At 42.3% G+C, this 23,011-nt stretch overlaps 1 protein-coding gene across 2 annotated transcripts in view; it reads left to right on the forward strand.

Moving 5' to 3' along the window:
- vav3a (vav guanine nucleotide exchange factor 3a) overlaps positions 1-22,481 on the forward strand; it is a 95,274-nt gene extending 72,793 nt beyond the window's left edge. Inside the window, exons 20-28 of one of the 2 annotated variants that reach the window (XM_087846000.1) lie at positions 2,989-3,119; positions 5,027-5,092; positions 5,727-5,761; positions 5,876-5,992; positions 8,308-8,395; positions 8,777-8,906; positions 15,571-15,651; positions 16,847-16,998; positions 18,669-22,481. In XM_087846000.1, the coding sequence (XP_087702126.1) occupies positions 2,989-3,119; positions 5,027-5,092; positions 5,727-5,761; positions 5,876-5,992; positions 8,308-8,395; positions 8,777-8,906; positions 15,571-15,651; positions 16,847-16,998; positions 18,669-18,713 (845 nt within the window). In that variant the 3' untranslated portion in view covers positions 18,714-22,481. The remainder of the gene's footprint in view (positions 1-2,988; positions 3,120-5,026; positions 5,093-5,726; positions 5,762-5,875; positions 5,993-8,307; positions 8,396-8,776; positions 8,907-15,570; positions 15,652-16,846; positions 16,999-18,668) is intronic. The other variant, XM_035914588.2, reaches the window with a different exon arrangement.
- The last annotated feature ends 530 nt before the right edge of the window (positions 22,482-23,011 follow it).

The raw sequence follows: 23,011 nt of genomic DNA on the forward strand, positions 1-23,011 counted from the left end.
TAGGCTGAACAAGCTGTTGTTTACTAATGTTTCACTTGATGGGTGTCACAACAGTCAAGCTAGTGTTGTCGATCTATGTCAACAGTATGATGAACATAAAAACACCCTTTAAACGCAGACTTTTAGGACTTCACATAACAATCTTTTAAACTTTTGTACTGATGTGAAGATATTTTTCCAACAAACCTATTAATGGATTAGGTAAAAAAGTACAAGAGAAAACAAAACAAAAAATGCCTGAAAGACAAACACTAAAAATGACTTTTGCATTGTGAAAACAAAACCAAGAACAAAACAAATGTGTTGCATTTTCATGTATTTGAAGGTACATGTGAAAGTGACAAAACCAATGTCAGATACATTTTTGGCAAAAAGACACCAGATCGAAGAGAGGATAAAAGGAGAACAGACAACATAAACAGCATCAGTTGAAATTAAAAAATTGCTAGTCCACAGAATATCCAGATAACACTGTTTAATAGCATTTTCCCAATATTATTTTTAGCACCACACAAGTTATCGGCTCTTACTAAGATCAACCATGTCACTTCAGTTCCTGTGAGTCCGGACACAACAACTTGACATCTGAGCACCAGAAATAACATATTCATCCCAGTCCATCACGTAACTGTGCGGAACGTAGCGGGAAAAGAGATGTTATTGACTCGTAAATGTTCTCTAACCAATCAGAGGAGGGATCATTTTACAAAGTAGCTATGTATCAAAACAAGAGCTGAATAAGATACTTTGTAACCGTGAAATCATCACACCACACTAAAAATAAAAGATAACCCGTCGGGCTTCAAATAAAACATGGCAAAAATGTGAACTATTAGACTACATGTTGGATTAAGATGAGTAAAGGCAGAAAGTGTTCTTGCATCTTCACCAATGTTTCCATCAACGTTTAAACCCAGCATCGTTTGTACTTTCCGTGTAATTGTATTTCTGACTGTCATTCACGTCTTGTTCCTTTAGCGTCCCGACCGAGTTGCCATATAAACAAAGACAAAAACAAAAACAACCCAGATCGTGTCCTCGTGAGGTTATTTTTAGTCCGTGCTGGGATTCCTCGTGATTGCGTTCTCCCCCGACTTTACATAACCAGATCACCCAGAAAATATTTTTTAATTATTAAGTGGTTCATCAGGATTGGCAGTAGGTTTGCGTGAAATGCCGCTGGCGTGGTGTCAGCTTGTGTTTTTCCTCGAAGTAGAGGCAACCTTGCTTAGTGAAAGAAGAAGGTGCGCCAGGCAGCTCTTAAGTGGTTTTGCCATTGCAGCTCAGTCTTAATCTATAACTAAAAGAGCCTTGTTAAACTGAAGAAGGCCAAACCCAGAATGCATAACTTAGCTAGCAAAGTTACTCCTGCACCTACAGTAAATGTAGCCATTGCACATATGCCTGTCTCCCTCTTTTTGATTTCTGTCTCTCAATCTTTCTGCAAAAGAACATGACTAACAACTGCACCAAGGGGCTCTAATCTCTTATAAACCTGGCTTCAACACTCATTTTTCCACCCCTCCATCCATTATGCTGCAGAAAATCATTTCTGACTGAAGACGCATTAAAATCAATAGGCGTTTGATTGCCCCAGCCCTCGGCATTTCATAATATTTCAATGCTCCTCTCTTTGTCTATTTTCAAAGGTGCACTAACACGCTGTCCTTGTGTGGATAGGAATGCAATTCATGCCCCCGAGACTCAATTCTCCATGGCCCTGTGTCTTTAGAAGTCCTATTCAGGCAAGATCGCACATGTCAGGCTGCCAGCCACAGTGCTACAGCACTGGAACAGATCCTGAAAGAGAAGCACAACACATAGAGATGTACAGTATTAGCTTTCAATACAATGTTGTTGACTTCTCTGTTGTTTGCCTGTAGCCCTACCGCTTTCTTCGTGCTATCGCTTTATTATTAATTTATTTTGCTTTATCATAATACTCCAGAACGTTATCACCTGATAAGGCAAAGAAAGATATGCACAGTTCATTTGACTGTGTTGGAAATGATACAAACCTGGGATTTGTTTGCTTGGCATGGGCGGATGCTTCATAATGACAAATTATTCAGTCTCAGTGGATAATAGGATTAATAGGGTATTGTTTGAAATCAAATAGTGCCTGCTGATAACAAATCCAGCTTGATTGTGATGTACTCCACTTTTTAGTGCACGAGTAAACCTTACTGCTGTATATTGGAGTAAATATCTCACCCCGGACTGGTGCAGTTTAATTGAAGAAAAATGTGCGCACTACATGATTGAATATAGTCGGGAAAATAAGGAAGTGGGTTTTTTTTTGAGGGGTGTTACTGTATTAGTCACATCAAATTACTTTTCATCAAATCTCATTAATGCGACAAGATATGTCTGACTGGAATTCAGTGAAAACTACCAGAAAACATCATTAAGCAGTAAACAGGGCTCGTTGCTGCTTATCTTTTATCTGAGGGCTCGATAGCCTGCCATGCTCCATGGTGTACTGTTGCTTATCTGGAATATGATAATGAATAATGGGTCGAGATGATTTGCAAGGGCAGTGCACTGCTGACAAGAGCTGCATCTGTGTGTGTGTGTGTGTGTGTACAAATGTATACTCCTCTCATTACCACCTATAATGGGGCCATGAATAGTTTAGTAGAACAAAGACTCACTCAAACTCTCAGACTTGAGGTCACGGCATTACTTTTGATCAATTAATTTGTTCGTGTTACATAAAAGTTTCATAAAAATTATCTCACTTTAAAACAGTTGTACCTTGGTCTGCAGGATTAATTATAGATCAGTCAGTATAATCAGTATTTTGTTTCCATGACGGCTAATATTGAGGTTTCCAGACTAATTTACCAGACATAGAAATGACCGTCGCTCCCTCTGAGGTTCCAACCACTAATCTGTAGACCTGTTTCTAATTCCTATAATATATCGAAAGACACGTTTGTTCACATTTTTCAGACAGTAGTTTCACTCATGCTGTCCATGTTGCAGGTCTGCCCAAGATGCTGGTAATCAGGAACTACTTTGGATCGCCAAGCCCCGCTTCAGGTCCAGCGCTCCACATCCAGACGGGTGACATCATTGAATTAATCTGCGCCGACATTCACAGCCCCTGGTGGCAGGTCAGAGATCACGCTATCTCTTAATCACTCATTTTGCAGAACTGTAAAATGGACGCGCTGTGTTTAAATCTTCAATTCCCCCCCACCCCCTACTGTCGCTCCATCTAACCTTTATCCCCGCCTAATATTTCATAATGGTTTTAGAATAATATATGATAAGTCAGAGTTTGTAGCTACGTCCTGTTCATCTACTTCCTCATCGGTCAAATATATGTTTGGACATTTCATGAGTTATACCTGCGCTTTGCTTTTCCTTTTAGCAACTTCCATTTCTTGCTCAGGCAAGCTGTTTGTATGCGGAGACTTCTTGCTAACAAGCTTCATGGAAAAGTGAAATTCTAAGAAAGACGAAAACACCCACAAGCAATTATTCACACAACGCGGAACTTCTCATAAGGAAGCGACACTCCCACACAGTTCTTTTAAGCAAGCAATTATTATTATGCGAAAGCAGCACATGCGATTTAAGCCTCGCAAGAGGAGGGAAGATAAACAGTTCCTTGAAAAGTCGCAGCAGCGCCGTGTAGCAGTCACTTACTCTGTCCACGTGAAGCTGAATAAAAGTCATCATAATAATTATACAAGATGTAAGATTTTTACCTGAGGCGCTGAAAGGGGCATCTTATTGATGCAAACTATTATTGTATTATAATCAGTTTGGAATCCAACAAGTCTTACTGCGGTTCATACAAAACAGACAAAATAGATAAAGAATTCAATTAACTGTGTGTAAAAAGCCTTACTGGAGGCAGCTACGGCCTGGCAGCCAGTATGCATTCAATATCCATCACCTTTGTGGCAAACAGACCGTAATCATTTCTGTTCTGGGCTTGTGTGACAAATAGAATCGATCCCTGTAATTTAATTTCATTCAATAGCAACCATCTGTTTACTCTGTCAATGTTACCGGCTCGAAACATTATCAAACTCTTAGCAGCCATGCAGCAGAAAGCACTGCTTTATGCAAGAGCTGATACAACGTCCTGAGGTGGCAGCGATGTGACAGGCGATGACCAGAGCATTGAAAAAAATAGGCTTCGCTGCTAGTCTGCCTCCAAGGTGGGCCGCCTCAGACACCTAATTAACACCTAGGACAGCCCTAAAACATCAAACTGATTGGTGGGGGTGACAGTCAGGAGGCAGCTGATATACAGCTTAGTGGTGCTAAAGCTGCTGGCTTGGTTATTCTTCTGCATCTATATAAATATAATGCGTTCTTCTCCATAAGAGAGTTGAATTCATGCATTTATGCTTTACACAGGCAGGTGGATATGCAAAATATCAACTAATGCTTCAGGTGCTATAATTATTATAAGCCTCTGTGTCGCACACAGTAAAGTGACAACGCCGCGTGCACTTTTTTTTGTTTTCTGCACGCCTGCCTTTTTAGCACCGCCTCAGGAGAATGCCACCCTGCATTTCGCTGCACACACTGACTGAGCATGTGACAAATAAAACCTTTGACTCCTTCACGCTACAGTTAACCACATATTCACTGGGTTCATTGAAGAGACACATTAAAAAAATCCCCGCACGATCATTTTACATACTTAGCGCCAAAAAGAATAATTTTTCACGAATGAACCAACTCGCCGTCGAGACAAAAACACGGCGTCACAACTGCGCTGTGTGAGGGAGACGGATTCACTCTGGCTTCCACAAAACTTGTGTTTATTTGGACTGCATCTCGCCACTGTTAGTAAATCAAGGCGCTGAGCTTTAAGAGTCTCCGCCATGGGAGGAATAAGGAAGTCATCCTGTTTTATTCCTCATGCCAGGAATTATTTAAACAATAGATAACTGCTGGTGTAAATTTGCAGCGCTGCGTTGCAAGGCTAATTGTTCCTGAATTATAGAGATGCAGTCAGCCAGATGTATGTAACGCAATTATCTCTGTGTGGTTTCAGGGCAAAATCCTGTCAACCAAAGAGGTTGGCTTCTTTCCAAGCGATGCTGTGAAGCCTTGCCCCTGCGTAAGTAGCATTTCCTTACAGTCCTCTTGTAGTTCTAACTCACATTTGGCTACATTTAGTCACCAGGCGTGTGGAGATAATTGGGAATTACGCTTATTTTACCTGGCAAAAGTAGAAAAACAACCCACAAGCTTCTATATTTAAAGCACGAGGAGTCTGGGTTGTTTTATGAGACATGAGCAGTTCACCACTTAATTTAAGCAAAGTACAAAATGATCTTTTAAGGAACAAGCAATGCTTCATGTTGTTCAGACTAATCCGGAGAAGGAAGGAAGAGAAAATTCCATGCACCTTCATCGACATGAGGGAACTATGAATTGTTTTGCTGGACTGTCATGTTCTGTTTGATAAAATGAAAATTAGAGTCTGTCCCAGCTGCCTTAGGAACATGAGGCCTCCAGTAAATAACAAACTTATCACCTTATCTCACTGTTGTAAAGATAAGAAGTGCATTAAGCTGTGTTATTGAGGTTGCACGGTGGAAAAGCTTGTGTTTTATAGAGGAGCGATGCACTCGCTTTTAAACAGGCACCAAGATTTTATTGGAGGGGTTTGTCTGCGTTGTGTCTGATAAGTGTCAGCATCGTGAGAATAACAAAAACACGTGTTCGTGTTTGGTGTTGTTTTTTTTCAGGTCCCGAAGCCCGTCGATTATTCCTCTCAACCTTGGTAGGTTCACCAAACAGCCCTCCCACTTTGTGCTGTTTTCACCTTCTTTTGTTCACATGTAGTCGGAGTTTTAGTCTTTTTTACAACTGGACCTGTTTGGCTGCTGTGCTGTAGGTTTGCAGGCCCTATGGAGAGGCTGCAGGCAGAGGCGGAGCTTATCAACAGAGTCAACAGCACCTACCTGGTGCGCCATCGCAGCAGAGAGTACACAGAGTACGCCATCAGCATTAAGTAAGTCTCCTACTTTGTGCCACTAATAAAAGATGCTACCTCAGATGCAGATTCGTGACAGAGGACAGTCAAGATTTGATTCTTGGTCCTCAAATATCAAATATCAGATCAAAGCTTTACGAATCATTGTGGAAATTCATTTTATTTCCATTAATTTTAATACATTTTAATGTTGAGCTTGTGCAACAAATTACGTGTAATCAGAGTATGTAAAGTCAGCTGGGTATAAAACATTATTTGACTGTAGTGCCGAAACCTTGATTAATTGCTTGAATTTTACATCTTTGTATTAAATGTTATCGCTTATGAAAGCAGCTTCTAAAAAAAGTATCCACGAAAGTAAAAAAACAAATAATTCCTTCATATTTTTCTGCAATTTTTGAGAGGGGAGCTTTGTAGTATATAGATTTTATTGTCTCTGTTTTACATGGCAGTGTTTCTTGCTCCACTGTTGTGAGATTCCTCTGATGATGCTTTAAGCCAAACCACAGTATTGACCAATTGAACTCCCAGCTTTGCTCCATAAGTTGACAGATCGATTTATAGTCCTTTGTAAGGATGATGGGCTTTTCCTCTGAGGTTGAGTCTGTGGTTAACCACAGTGATATGTGTGAGATTTACCAAACCAGATGCCTATCATGGAGCAGCTTCTGGCTTAAGGCACATGTAATAGTATTCATTATGGTTTGACCTAAAACCCACAAAACAGCCTCAGTGGTTTATAATTAGATGCATACAGCCATTTTAATCTTGGTAATGAGGAATTAACAAAGCCTTAGGGTGCTGGTGACCGTACTCATCTCTGTAACGTATCTCCGTGCTGTGAAAAGAGTCCCGTCATGTCCTCCTGTGGAGCCTCTGAGCTGGAATGCTTTCCTTAACAAGGAGTAAGCATGCTTCTCAGCAAGCAGTGGACACTCCTTTGGACTTAATTTGAGTTTTTTCCCCCTCAAAGGAAGGAGCGCTTTCATGTTCCTTTTACGCTGAAGTCTTAATTGCATGTATGCACACAGACACTGAGCTCTGAGTAGCACAGAAAATGAATAAGACTGTTCAAGGTCATTAAAACCTCCCCATGGAGAGACGCAGGGTATAAAGAGACATGTGTGGCTATGTGGCAATGACCACTGAAAATTATTACTCTCAAATGAAAATGCCCTCTGCTGCATTTCCTGTTTGTCATAGCAGAGCTGGCACAGGATTGTTTTTGATGATTTTGTCCAAATCGCCATGAGGCCTCAGTTACGTTTGAATTAGGCTGTAGCATTGTACCCTCTTATATTCTCCAGAAATAACACAGTTCTGCCCGCGGAGAAGAGGGTTGGGTTTTTATTTAGCTCTGTATATAAATCATAAACTTGTATTATATTGCTAAAATCTTAAAATCCATAACCACATAATTTCCTCAGGGATTAATAAAGTTTCCCGTTTCTGATTCTAAAATTTCTGAGCACATTTTCAAACTGTTACAGGGTTATTTTTTTAACACTAACAGCTAGTACGATTGAAAATGTTTAGCTCTAGCGTGTCACTGTTTGATTTCATTGGATTTCAATTGAATTTTCATGGTTTGACAAAGACATTCAATTGTTACGTTGCTGAGACTAAGATGAAAAGCCCAATATTGTTGACGACTGTGCGCTACATATGTAGCTAAAGCTGAGCACGTTAGCCTAGCTTAGCGCAGGCTAGCATAGGATGTGTACCAGTGCTGTGTCACACTTCAGTAAGTGCGCTAAATACAGTAAATCCACCATAAATAGTTACTACACAACTTCAAGTCTTTGATGTTAGCGTAGCTTTAATAAAAGATGATACAGCAGGTTAATTATTAAGATTTGCTCTCTCTACGGTTTCATCAGTTTATAGAATAAAGTCACTCTTTAAGTTCTCAAGTTTTGCTGTTTCATCTGTGTTTGCACCAAAAAAGACAATTCTAAAAATACTGAAAGAATCGCACAACCTGAAACAACCGTCATCTGATTTCATGGAATTATGCACAAAAATGTTAAATGGAGTAAAAAATCCCTGATATTGTTGTCAAAGCACCTCTAAAAATGTTTTTTTTTTTTTTATTCCTGCAGCCTTAGACCCCTATCAGCCACCCTGTTAATGCAAACACGAACATGCAGCTTTCAGTTACACACATGCGCACACTCGCTCCTGACCACCCATCATTCACATGTCACAAACCTTTGGGATCCTATGCATTACTGCGACGGCCCGGCTCTCCACGGGGGCTAGGTGCCGGCCACCGATCGATGGCGGTGATCAGAGAGGGAAATTACACTCATAACTTATTCAATGGCCCACAGGTACAACAACGATGTGAAGCACATAAAGATCCTGACCAAGGAGGGCTCCTTCTACATTGCAGAGAACAAAAAGTTCAGGAGCATAGTAGTGAGTATTTTTCAGTCTTTTATTTTTTTTTAAACTTCCACCGCTGCAGTTCATAAATAAATAATCCTGTTCACTTAATGAAGTGTCAAAAACCTGAATTTTATTTCAGCAATGTGCACAAAAATAGCTATGATTAGAGCCATGTTTATACTGACCCGAGGGCTTCAGCCTTATAGAGTCCAGAGCATATTGGAAAGGTTTACCATTTATGTGCCAGTTACTGAGGTTTTCAATATAATATTAAGATACTGGTTGCAAAAGCTTTAAAGGTTAAAGTCAACCTTTATTTGCTATAACTGGGGGAAAATAAGAATCCTCTTAAGGACATAAATGTGTTGATATGATTTCAAAATACTTGGATGTGCGTTTGAATGTGTTCAGGAGCTGATTGAGTACTACAAACATCACTCCCTGAGAGAAGGCTTTAGGAGTCTAGACACCACGCTGCAGTTTCCTTACCGAGAAACAGAGAACGCTGCTATGCACCGCTTCAACCGATCCGGTGGCAACAGTGAGTATACCGAGAATGACCTAGAATGGAAATAATGCAATAAACTAAAACACCACATTTTTTCAAATGAAAGCAGTGCGACTGGACCCCAATACATCCTTCATGTTAAAGGCCATCGCAGTCAGAGAGGAGCTGAAGTAAAAATATGATGGTTGTTTGCTTTTGTTTGTCCAGTGGAGACTCACTCTCAATCGGAGCCTAGTGGCTCTCGTGACCAGTGTTTACATTAGCAGATTGTCTAGGGATCTTTAATTTCCTTGCATTTGAGGTACGACAGCAATCATCATACTAAACAGAGCAAATATGGCAATGAATGGTAAATGGACTGATTCTTATATAGCGCTTTTCTACTCTCTCGGAGTACTCAAAGCACTCTATACAACATGCCTCATTCACCCATTCATACAAGCACTTCTAAACTCAAGTGCAACCTAAACTACATTCATACTCCAATGAACGCATCGGAGGGCAACTCGGGGTCGGTATCTTGCCCAAGGATATTTGGCATGCAGACTGGGGAAGCCAAGGATTGAACCACCAACCTTCCGATCAGTAGCTGATCTGCTCCACCACCTGAGCCGCAGCCACCCAGAAGCAATGGTTGCCTAGTTTTTGCATCAAAGCAGACTTTAACAGTTGGTTAACCAAAATAGTTAGCAATTAAGTAATTTCATGTGCAGCCATGACTTTTTAAGTCTGAGACATCTGACAGCAGTACACGCCGTCAGCTCACCAGCATCAGTGGACTCACACTGAAGCCAGTCATTCTTTTGATTGTTAAGTTTTTTGTTTCATCCGGCAACACGCTGCTATTGCTGTTTCTGACGATTTCCCGCCATCTCTGCTCTTGTTTTCTCTTCTATTTTCTCATCTGTCATCCTTCACAGCTCTGTTACACACTGCTTCAATTCACACAGGAGGATCTTTTAAGCCCTGAAAGAACTGGATGGCTTTTTAACAACTGTTATAAACAGCCCAGTCTCCTGACTTTAATTGTTTTTGACTCGGCTGTCAAACGGTGGTTGGCGAGTCTACTAAGCATGTCATTAGATTTGATAACAGTCTCTGGCCGATTGCTGAAGATCAAATCAATTTGAATGCCAGGGGAAAAGAGGGGAAACCAGTTAGAACTCTAAACAAGTTTGCACTATTAATCTGACTTAAGTTTAAATGGAATCTATTTCTCGTCACTTTTTAAATCTGTGTTATTTTGGATGATCTATTTAAGAAAAAAATGTATGTTTCACAATTTAAATTCAGTACAATTCAGTTTTGATTATATAGCACCAAATCACATGTGTAAGGTAAAGACTCAAATATAACCTCAATATAAGAAAGCACTTGGCAATGGCGGGAAGGAAAAACTCCCTTTTAGCAGGAAGAAACGCGCAGCAGAACAAGGCTCATGGAGGGGCAGCCATCAGAGGGGAAAGATGAGAGAAAAAGGAGAGCACAGGGAAACAGGACAAAACAAAAACTACAGGAGAAAATTTTAATCACATGCTGCGGTGATGAATAAACACTAGGGGAGTGAAAAGATGGCGAGTGGAAAGGAGAGACTCGGTTTATCAAAGGAAGTCCTGCAGCAGTCTGAGCATCATAACTAAGAGAGGGTCACCTGAGCCAGCCTTAACTATAAGCTTTATCAAAAAGGAAACTTTTAAGTCTAATCATAAAAGTAGAGCGTGTCTGTCTCCTGAATCCAAACTAGGAAGCTGAAGTCTCTGCCTCTACCTTTACTTTAAGAACTCTGGAAACTCTACAAACTACAAGTTAAGCCTGTAGTCTGAGAGCAAAGTGGTACTATGAGGTCATCAAGACATAAAATGTTGCAGAAGTTAAAACAGTGTCAGTATAGATGCTAATTTTAGTCCACGAAGGACTTCTGTAGCTGATTCTGTATATTTCTTTAAACAATTTGAACATATAACATGCGTTATATAATATGATATAATATTAGGACTTTTATTTTTATTATTTTTATTAATTTTTACCCTAATCTATTTGTTATTTTAAGAGTAAAAATGATTTTTAAAAAATGCTGATAATAAGATAGCATTTCACATGGGAGTAATTGTATCGAACGTGGGATATTTCACATTATTTCACATGCCAGACAGCCAGAAACCTTTAAGCATCCTCACCGAAGACAACTCGTGAATGCGTCTAGGGTGACGATTTAAGCAGCAGGATTTCTTTTTCTACCCGTGTCATAATGAAAAAACGTGTGACATCTCAAGACTAAGCAGCTGTTGACAGCAACACTTCTGATAGGTTTGGGGCTGTACAAGAACACAATGATGATTAAGATTATTTATGTATGCAGCCACTGCTTTGATTTATAATGAATGAATAAAGGAGAATGCAGTTTCCGATAACACGGTTTCTTCTTTGTAATTTAACAATTCGGTTCGACTCAGTTTTATTTATGTAGAGCCAATTCACAGCAACGGCGCATTTATATCGTAAGGTAAAGGTCCACAACATTAGAAAGAAACCCCATCATATAGCCTCCTATGAGCAACCACTTGGCAACAGTGGTAAGGAAAAACTCCCTTTAAACAGGAAGAAACTTCAAGCAGGGGTGGGGTTTGTAACTGTGAAGAAATGTGTTTTTAGACAAAGACAAACAAAAACAAACAAGCTTTCGTTGTGGGAAAAGCTGGCATGCATAAATCCCTTTATCTTTGACTAGAAATGGGAAAAATTCATTATCGGGGGTTTAAATCCACTCAGTTAACTGATTGCAATCTTCAAACTGAAGTAGAGAGCAATCCTTGTCTTAAAAACCATAAATGTTTACTCCACGCAAGAAGAAACATAAATATTAAGCTCAGCACGCCAGGCAAAGCACCACTGCCCATTGACTGCTAAATGGAAAATCAACCAAGTGATCACAGTCAGTGGTAAAATGATGATTTCATTTGATGCCTGCATGCCGCTGCGTGCTTTGGAGAAGTCCCTGGCTTGCAGACGATCACGTTTCAAGCGGCAGAAATGTGAACAGATTGTACTGAGCTGTTTGGTTGTTCTAAAGCGGGGCCTGTTGTTCAAACTCAGCATCAAGACACAAGTTGAGACAGCTCCAATCCAAATTTGTTTTGGAGGGTTGTTGTGGTGTGCCCCTCTGTCTTGTAGGCAGCCTGCTCCCGGTGTGCAGACTTCATTTTTCTCGCTTTCGCTTTTAAACGACTCGTGTTTTGATTTCTACTTTCCCAAAGCACTGCTGGAAATCTCCCAATTAACGTTTGTGCTTTGTTTTTGTCGACTGCTTCGTAGTTAGAGAAACTGATTGATTGATATTTCCTTTTTTGCCCGTCGTTACAAAGGAAGAAATACTGGCGTTTAGTTAACTGAAATGTATCCGTGGTGTGCAGGTTTCTAACTCTCATCCTCATTTTGTGGGAAGCCGCAGGGTGTGTGTGTGTGTGTGTGTGTGTGTGCATGTGTGAGTGCGCTGTCGGTCTTCCTCCCCTCTATTATTCACCCGGCTCACATTGTGCATTCCGGTGTGGTCCACAAATCAGATTGTGCAAAAATGAAGCATGTAAGATGCAGCTGGTGTTTCGGTGGCTGTTTGAAGTGGAGCGCGATCCCTCTTCATATTGCTCGTACCTAGACACCATTAGGGGTTGCTGAGCTGTCTCTCAGTGCGCTGATTAGTATTCATTTTAAAAACCACTAGAGCCCTGCTCCTCTTACAGCATATCAATAACCCAGGCCAGTTAACTTGCCAGCAGTATTGTTGGGAGCGGCACATTTTTCATAAAGTTTGGGCATTTATCAGTCATTGCGGGGATTAGATTTTCTATTCCCACTGGCTGAAATGTAGGCTCCTGTGCAGAGGTGGCTTTAGAAACCCGAATGAGGGGTAGACTGGGGGCACGTTTTTAAAAGAACGGCAGCGGATTTGAAAAATGAGCAGAAGACTTGAATTTAAAGTGCTCGTTCTGTTCTCAGAAATAATGAACTGTGCATTGGTCATAATTACTTACTGTATGACATACACTATATTGCCAAAAGCATTCACTCCCCCAACCAAATCACTGAATTCATGGACCTCCATGGACACGGATGTATAAAGTCAAGCACCGGGGCATGCAGACTGCTTCTACAAACATTTGTGAAAGAGTGGGTCTCTCTCAGGAGCTCAGAGAATTCCAGGATGGCCAGTCGTAATATTTCATCACTACTAAATATTCCAAAGTCAGCTGTTAGCGGTATTATAACAACTCAGCCGTGAAAGTGGTAGGCCATGTGACATCACCGAGCAGGGTGAGTGGATGCTGAGGCGCGTAGTGGACAGAGGTCACCAACGTTCTGCAGACCTCCAAACTTCATGAGGCCTTCAGATTAGCTCAAGAACAGTGCATAGAGAGCTTCAGTGCAGAAGTGCTTTCTGGATGCATCAGAGAGCAACTTGGGGTGGTTGGTCTCTTACCCAAGGATATTTGGCATGCAGAAAAGGCAGCCCGGAATTGAACCACCAACCTTCCGATCAGTAGACCTGCTCGAAATCCTGAGCTACAGCCCCCCCGCTCATAAGAGTGTGACACAGCTGCATTTAGGCGAGGTTTGTGTCATTTCAGGATTCATGTTTGATCATTTTGGTTGTTCTGGATGTTGTTCAATTCAATTCAATTCAATTCAATTTTATTTATATAGCGCCAAATCACAACAAAAGTCGCCTCAAGGCGCTTCATAGATACAGAGAAAAGCCCAACAATCATATGACCCCCTATGAGCAAGCACTTTGGCGACAGTGGCAAGGAAAAACTCCCTTTTAACAGGAAGAAACCTCCAGCAGAACCAGGCTCAGGGAGGGGCGGCCATCTGCTGCGACCGGTTGGGGTGAGAGAAGGAAGACAGGATAAAGACATGCTGTGGAAGAGAGACAGAGGTTAATAACATATATGATTCAATACAGAGAGGTCTGTTAACACATACTGAGTGAGAAAGGTGACTGGAAAGGAAAAACTCAATGCATCATGGGAATCCCCCGGCAGCCTACATCTATTGCAGCATAACTAAGGGAGGATTCAGGGTCACCTGGTCCAGCCCTAACTATATGCTTTAGCAAAAAGGAAAGTTTTAAGCCTAATCTTAAAAGTAGAGATAGTGTCTGTCTCCCGAATCCAAACTGGAAGCTGGTTCCACAGAAGAGGGGCCTGAAAACTGAAGGCTCTCCCTCCAGTGTTCATTGCAATTGCAATTGCAACACTGCACTCTGCATACTATATGTATGTGTAATACGTTTTCCATGATCCTTTCTTTTTTGGTTGTTTTGTTCACCACAGTTTAACTTTTCTGGACTGAAATAATCACTGGCATCTGTTTAAGTCGACTACATTTATTCTCTGCGGTCTGTTTCTGTACTTTAGCAACACAACTGAGCAAAAAAGAACCCTTTTCAGCGTTAGCATTTTACCCTGACTGTTCTCATGCCAAACTTTCACTGCTTCTTTAGTTACGTTCCAAAATAACCCACGAACACCAAGGTGCTAATACTGTCAGGGTTAGAGGTTCTATTTCCCACAGCAAGGCAGTGACACTGCCAACTCTCAGACGTTACTGGAACAGGATCAGTTTCTGTAGCTGCCTCCTCTGCCAATAGGAGACAGACTGGAAGACAGACGGAAATACAAATGCAGTGGTTCTCTGGTGGGTTGTTTTTCAAGCTGTAAGCCGAGATAAAGGCACAGTTAGTCTTTGTAAAGAAGTATCTGCAACATTTTCAGGTTCAGAAACAGCCCGCACAAAAGCAATTAGAGCACACTCGAAAAATCCTGTAATAGTTGAATGTGAAATAAAGAAACGGGGTACATTACCGTGTTTTTTGAGCATCTGCAAGTCGGGGCGAATATTACAGCTACGTCTCCAACTGTGCAAAAATCCCCCTTCGCGCTGTAATTGTGAGTAGACTGCATGTTCTTCTCAATTAAATGCAATAAAGCGAAGATGTCATCCCTCATTAGCGAGGCAGAAGTCCTTTTAGCAAAGTGGAACAAGATATGTCATCGCTTAGTGTCTCAACAACATTTTAGGAGCAGTGCACATTTTTAGGACCTTCAGTGTTTCCTTTAATTCAGCGATGGCAATTAGATAAAGACCCTCTTCTCGCTTTTGCACATTCATAACGGCCGTTTGATAGCTTGTTACTGTGTTTTCTATTCCATATCAAGTGACTGTAGAAGATTTTTGAACGTGAGAGGCTTTTAGAATTCAAAATTCTCACCTTTAGTCATCGACAAATTGCTGCAAGTTTTGATAAATGTTATGGTTTGATCTCATATTTGAGTTTGGGAGAAAAAAAGATTAGAATTATAATTGTAGTTCCAAAAACACAGTAAACACTTTCAGGGGCACAAATTAATTAACCACCGAACATCAGTGAAAGAGCTGCTTCCGGTGGCTGTGTAGATAAGTCTCACTGGCTCTCCCCCTGTGCCTGTCATCATTTATTTTTCATCAAACTGCGACTGTGTTTTTTTTTTTTTAAATACCTCTGAAAAGAAAGATCAAAATATTTTTACAAAACATGCTTTTTTTTCCTTCTCCTTTGCTTCTCTCTCCTTCCATCCCTACCCATTCCTGCCCTCCTCTTCCCCGTCTTGCATCTCTCCACCCCCCCTGCCTGGCCTGCACTGCCTCCGCCCTGCCATAGCCCCATTGCTCTGCGGCCTCTCTCTTCTAACTCCTGCCGGCTACAGCTTTGTACCTCCTTCCTCTGCTCCCTTCTGGTCAGGTACAGGTATTGGTTCTCTCTCTCTCTCCCTGTCTTTGCCTGTCACTTTAACACTGGGTCTCTTTCTCTCTTCACCTCGCCTGTTGATGGCTGCTCGGGAATGCTGGCTGTCCGTTTGCGTCACCGCATGAAAATCTGGGCCTTTTCCATCTTTCATGTAGCTTCTCATTGAGCCGTCTCACCTCTTATGTAGTTTTGCGCACATACATGCCATTCTGTACAAATTGCACGTTTGTACGATGTGTGTCCACGTTTTTGCATGTGCCTGCTTGTGTGTGTGTGTGTGTGCGTGAGGTGCACCTTTAAGAAAAAGAGTAGAGTGTGTGAGATGTTTTCCACAGTTGGTATGTGGCTGGGTTTTGTGTGTGCTTGTCCAGGTCTGTCTGTCAAAGTAAAGGTGGAAGTGTCCAAATACACAGAGCTCCTCTATATTAGATATTCTATCCCTACGGCCAGCTTGTAGAGGTTTGACATTCCATTTCCACATGTCAGCTTTGCCCAGTCGGACCACCGGTCAGCGCCTGAAAGGGAAGAGAGCTGGCAGGGGTAGGATGGAGCTAGCTAGCCTGCTCCACATGTGTCTCTCACACCGCTGTCTGCTCAACAGGAGACATGTAGTCTAACACAGACTGCTGTCAGAACCCTGCTAAAGCTAAAGCTATGGCTCTAAAGCTCTCACACTCAGAGTAGTGAGTTTGTACAAAGTCGCCAGAGGTCAAATTACCTGGCTGAAATTCCAGCTTTATGTACAAAATTGGCAGTTTTTTACATAAAATAGTTCCTTTTGTTCATAGTAGATTCTAGCTAGTTTTATGAAGAACAGCTGGCTGAATTTGGCTGCGTAATTAAAACTTTTCCGTCATTATATTTGCTCTGTGGTTTTTTTTCTTGAATACTTTAGATGAAAGGATCAGAGATGCTGGGATTGTATTGACGCTGTGGGGGAGGGGCGCTGAAGGTCCTTTCTATCTTTGTGTGAAAGGAAGAAAAAAAAAATCGGTGACCAAAAAGAAACCTGTAGGTGTCAAAGTTAGACGTGTGTAACTCCAGGCTTCTCCACCTCTCTGTCCGTATGAGCGTCTACATGTTGCAACCGATGTGTTTGAACTCGTCGTCAGCACAAACCGTGGATGAGCACATTCTCTCTTTTTTGTCCTGTTTTGCATCCCCGTCATTTTCTTTTCTCTCCCTGCAGTGTTCACCCCCAAAGTGATCGGTGTGGCAATAGCGCGGTACGACTTCAGCTCACGCGACACCCGGGAGCTCTCTCTGCAGGAGGGAGACGTGGTTAAGATCTACACCAAGTCGGGAGCTAATGGCTGGTGGAGGGGCGAGGTCAACGGCAGGGTGAGTGGAAACCTTAAGGTGCTCAATGGCAAATTGTGGGAGGGGGGACTTGGTTTTGCCTTCCAGGATATCATCTTTTTCTAAAAATCCCCATGTTGGTGGGCAGCATGCCATTATTCTCCTTTAAAAACAATCAACCTTGATATAAAGTACGTATCTGTCAGTATTGTTTAATCAAGGCACAGAAGTTTGTATTAGCAGTCTTCACTCTGAAATGATTCTAGCTGCTAAATTCTTAAATCCAATTTTGGGTAGCAGTAAAAGCGGGCGTTTTGCAGAAGAAAAATTTGGCAGATATTTTTGTCTGTGGGTACCTGGAAGGGGCTGTTCAGACTCAGTCTATTTATTCATTAGTCAGTTGTGTGCAGTATTTATGTTTCCACATATCCTGTTGGAAGGATTCATTTGCTGCTCTTATATCACTTAAATGCATACGTTTTCCCAATGCCGGGAGCGCTCTCTAATCAGGTGTTAAATTCTGAGCGAAAAGGCAGGAAATCTGTGCGTCGACTCCCACTCGTGGCTGGAGTTTAGCTCGGCGGCGAGCGGCGGGCTGAGTGCGTGCTTGTGTGTAAATAATGTGTTTGCGCTGCGAGTGTGAAGTGAACAGCTGCGGTAAATGGAGCTTTTCACTTTTACTAAGCCTGACGTGTGCACTGATGCCACTTAAAAAAAACTAAGGAGGGGAAGAAGAGTCTGTGAAGTGCTGCTAGTGTCTCTTTAGGGCAAACAGCCAGTAAAAACAGTTGGTATTACTTTTGTTGGCTCTTTTCTATTTAAAATTCTAATATATCAGAACAATAATATCACATCATTAAAGCAATACAACAGTTTTTGTTAATTTTACCAAGTTGCTATTGGCCAATCAGTATCTGCATGCATCTCGTCTGGTATGTGCTGATTTAAACAATTTTTCTGAGCGTAATGCAGATAAATATGCTATAAAGTTTCTTTAAAGTCAGTTACCCCATTATTTTTTCCCTTTGCCACTGACCTACTGTAGACAGACAGTTGATTATGTGTGGTTTTATGACATGTCATGGGTGTTGACTCACAGTTTCACTACACTTCTCAAAAAATGAAGGAAACCATCACAATAGCACTAAAACAGGAGGATGTAAACACAGACCCAGACCTGTGGCGTTTAAAGACGAGGATGACCGTGACAGAAACACTCGATCAGCTCAGTATAACACAAGGCCAAGTGAACACAGCTGCACTGGAGAGGAAACGCCCAAAAAAAGGGAATCGTTTTGGAAGTGGTGACGATAAACCGTGGCTTTGTCCTTATCCCTTCTGACTGTTTTTCCCTAGTTTTGCTTTTTGTTAGATTCGTAACTGCTGACGGCGTTTGATGGTGTTTGCAAACCATTCAGGTTGTACTGGTAGTCCATCTCCTCCAAGATGGCGCATCCATATGTGCTTTTGTTAAAAATGTTTGCTGTGCTTTCCAGCATGGAGGAGATACCAGGAGGTGGGCTTTAAATGAGGAGAGCTGGACAGGGCAGTAGAAAGGCATCAAAGCAGCAGCAACAGCTCTTTTCTGGGTCCTGGTTACATCTGCAAAGTGTCTGAAGTAGCAACAGCTAAAGCGGACTGAGAAAATGATGACTGATGGCGACATTCGACCCCTGTCTGGTTACTAATCTCAGTCTCTTTTCCCCCCTCAGGTGGGCTGGTTTCCATCCACATACGTTGAAGAGTGCGAGGAGTGAAAGGGCCCGCGTGAGGGGAAAAAAGAGGAAGGTAAAAGAAGAAGGGCAGCGGTGGAGTAAGCAAACCGATCTCATGACAGTGACTGAGTGAGCTTTTGCACCCCCGTCTGCTCGCGCGTTACTTTTCAGAGTGAAGCAGACGGCTTCGCTCACCTCCACGGTGCCCTGTTGCCTAAAACCATCCCGGAAGCCTTTGGGAGAGGAAAGGGCTATAGCACGCTGCAGATGCAGAGATGCACAGTCATTTCTGCTTGACTCTGTGTGGCTAAGCGACTCCACCGACTAGCAGCTTGCCTGTCAGCGGGGCACAGGTCTTCGCCAGACACCCCCCCCCCCCCCCCCCCCCCCGCCCTCACTTCATCCGTCCATCCATAATTCATCCTCCACTTCCTTCCTCCCTGCCCTAGCCAGCCGCAGCGCCACAACTCCCACCTGTTTCCGCTTGCCAAGTCGTCCGTTGCCTGAACTGTCAGCAGCAGATACTCAAACGCCACTCTTCCATTCATCCGCTCATCCATTCATCCATCTACACCCCCTCCCTTATCGCTCCGTGTGGGAATAGAGTCATCTGAGAGTTGGGAGACACTTCAGTTTTTCTTTTTTTCCCCTTTCATCCTCATGTCTGAAGGGATTTCAGTCAGTTTTGACCTTGCCTGCCTGTTTTTTTCCACTAATGCAGGTGGATATTGATGACTTGATGACCTAGATTCATACACACACACACGCGCGCGCCACCCACCTCTCCTCTCCCTTCAGACTATTATCGCCGCACACTTGCACACGCACTCTTCCAGGAGATGTAAGAGAGGGATGGTGTCGGATAGCATCGCTGCACAGTGCCAGCAATTGATCGCTGTTGTTCCTATTTTCCTTCCACCTCCTACATTCTTTATCTCCAGACCAGCCTCTCATGTTTTTTAGTTGTCTTGGCCGTTAGCGATCCCCACGCTCTTATCGGTGGCAGCTCTGTCAACAAGAGCCCATCCGCCAAGGGTTTATCTTATTGGAGGCATTAGCGGCTCGTCGGGGGTGGTGGTGGCGGTGGAAGGGGGAGGGGACAAACCACGCTACCTGGAAGCCACCTGCTACCTTAGCGCTGAACGGCAGAAAAGAAAAGCACATACACAGCCCCAGCCTTGTTCTTCCCCAGTTTATCGTCTCATCGTTTCTTAGCATGTTTTGAGCTGTTGTTCCAGTTTCATCGTGTGCAGGTTTGATAAACACGGCTGATTACAATCCAGAGGCTGCACTGGTCGACCAGGAGAGGCTTTACTACCACCGACACCTGTCTCACAGAAATGGATTAGAAAAATATATTAAAAAAATATATTTTAAGTAGTCTAGAAGGACTAACGTCATCTTTTAGAAACCTTTCTGTCACGCTTATATCTGCCTTCCCCCACCGCCCTCACCCCGGTTGTGCACAATGCCTCCTTAGTAAAAGTAAAAGCGGATTTTCCCACATTTGAAGGAATAAAAACCTTCACAGGGACGCAAGCTGTGCAGGCTTTTAATGTTAACATCAACGGCAGAAAGGAGAAAGGTGCCAGAGGACACAGATCCAACATAGTGCTCATGCACGGAGGCTGGACATGGAGGACTCCTCAGTAGCTGGCTTTGTGTAGCTTTGTTTAGCAATGAAATATTTGTTGGCTGTAACCTCAAATCATGTCTTTTTTCTATTTTTCAATGTGTACATACTGAAACTTTTATTTAATCGATGGTTGGTGATGTCTTTATCTCACAATCGCCCTGTCATAGAGCAGTCCACATCGCATGTATTATGTAAGGATGGTCAAAACACTACTTTGAACTAGTCCTTTAATGTCTAGTAAGTTGTTGTTTGTCTGCATTTCTTCATTTTTCCTTACTTTTCCTTACTTAAGCAGCTTAAGTGGAAACTATGGTGAAATTCTCTTGTAGACGTTGAGTTTTCAGAGTTTGTATTGATTTGACGAGATGAAAGAAACCATCGCTCTTCAGCTAACTCGAGAATCAGCCCGCAGGGCAATCCTTCCAGTCAGAGCTAGCCCTTCCACTGTCACGTCTGCACTGCGGTGATGCCACTGAGGATCATATTTTCTGAATTTAAGTAATGATTTATTATGACGCAAGGCATTTATATACGCTTAATGGAGCCATTATAGTTGAAAGTCATTAATAACTCCTTGTCAGTCTCTCCACGCCTTTTATGATATGTAGGAGAAATGTGTTTTATATGCAGACGTTTTCTTAAAGAACTAGACCGAAGGATCGCGTTGTCATATGTTTGTGCCGTCTCCCTGCCTACCCAACACACTTTCCTCTGCTCATCAACAGTGTCATTAAGTGACCACTAGATGGAAGCATTTTAAACACAGCCTAGCAGCCACTTCTCACTCTGCAAAAGTTTGGGCATGACATCATCTGATTAGGAGGTGAACGATATTAAAGGAAACAGCTGGCAGCAGGCTCAGACGTGCTGCTGCGAGCGTGAGAAACAGAGGAAGCTCTGAAAGACAAGCCCAAAGTATCAAAGTACAAAAGGAGGGTTGTTTAAACTGCTCCTTGGGCAGATACCACCATGACTTTTATTTTTTATTTTTTTGACGTGTATTGATCATTTCCGATGCTCGAGAAACTTCTCGTCAAGTAAGAGCCTTCAGGACCTCCCGCTTTCCAGCGCGACTGCTGTCTCCGAACAGTCAAACATGAGATTTGTAACATCTTTAAGAAATCGGAGAGTGAGAGAGAGTTGTGCTGCAGAAGGAGCACACCTCTCTCCCGTCTGGGGAGAACTGGAGAGCTGGAGTGGGCTCCTCTAATCGCAGACTCTGGTAATCCACTCCTGCTCTCCCTCCTCCACCCAGATGAACTCTGACAGCGGGGCCATTTACAGCTGCAGGCTTTCCTCTCCTCCAAGTGTGCCTCCAGATTTTTTCTTTTCTTTTTTTTTGTGGGCAGGAGGGACGGGAGGAAGGCTCAAGGGTATCTGTGATCTAATCATTACACCATCTCCTCACCTCAGCGACCCTGCTGCATCCATCTCTCTGTCGGCTCCCCTCTCTCTTGCTCTATCTCACCGTGTCACTCCCCTCCTCTCTCTCCCACTCGCTCTTTACTGCTCTCTTTCCCCATCTATCTTTCATCCAATCTTCGTCTCCTCTGTTTCTCTCTGTATTCCGTCCCTCAACCCGACGCTCTGTAGGCCGTGACCGCCGCTGTGTGTTGGTGGGAGGAGAATCGGAGATTCTGTATTACCGGGCGAGGAGGCAGAGAGGCGGCCTCAATCGGAAAACAAGCCCAGCAAAATGAGGACTATTTTAATTTTACCGCAAATTAATAGGCTGGGAGAAATGATGCCAGTTAGAGAATGAATTAGAATTTACTCTCGCTATTGTGATCCCCTTGGTGTATGCACAGATTATTTCCGTATGCACAGGCACATCCCACGTGGGAAAATCATTTTGACTGAATTCAGGGCTGTGTTGTTGTATTAACCTGAAACACAACTCAAATATGAAGAAAACATGGATTTTTTTCCTTTCCTTCTGTTTTTTTTTAGTCAGTACTTCCTGTGGACTAAAGTTTGCATTGTCTGTGTTCATGCTTTTGTTATTTCAATGAAGCCAAAGATGTATGCTGTACTTACTGTTATGTCTCATAACCACGGTACCCAACCGCTGTGGCCTAACTCTAAAACTGTGCAATCCTGAGTGTGTAGCATAACCCTATATTGTTGCTGTATTATACTGTAAATGATGTACATAGCACATAATAAAGATATACAGTACACAGCTTCTTCTGATGCACTTGTATTTCATGTCTTTTTCAATAGATTTTTCTTAATTTAGAGAGATTGTAGTTTGAGTGTCAAGCCCTGGAGCTGAAACAACACAAATGCCAAAAATGTCAGTTACTCAAATGTCCACATGAGGCTGACTGCAAAAGTGAGTCAAATCCAATTAATCCCCACTGTTAAAATGCACATTCTTACAGCACAAATAAAGATGTTTAAAGTCTGATTAAAAATATATTTTATATCTATTGCATATTTACACCATGACAGCTTTATAGGGGTTGAATTTTTATATATGTCACTATATATTTAATTTGAATTAAGCCTTAAAGTATGCATTATGTGAGGCGTGGTTTCTTTGTATGACAGGTGGATGTCTATGTTGCTACCTCTCGATCATGCTTTTTATTTTGTGCATTTTCCCAACTGTAGGACTGATAAACACTATTTTAGCTTAGCTTAGCTTAGCCTAGGTTAGCTAAATTTATGTATATTGATGTCAGTAAATTTGTGTTTACAG

This window comes from Neolamprologus brichardi, chromosome 9, assembly GCF_056152115.1.
Source record: "Neolamprologus brichardi isolate AB-2024 chromosome 9, ASM5615211v1, whole genome shotgun sequence".
Classification (NCBI taxonomy): Eukaryota; Metazoa; Chordata; class Actinopteri; order Cichliformes; family Cichlidae; genus Neolamprologus; species Neolamprologus brichardi.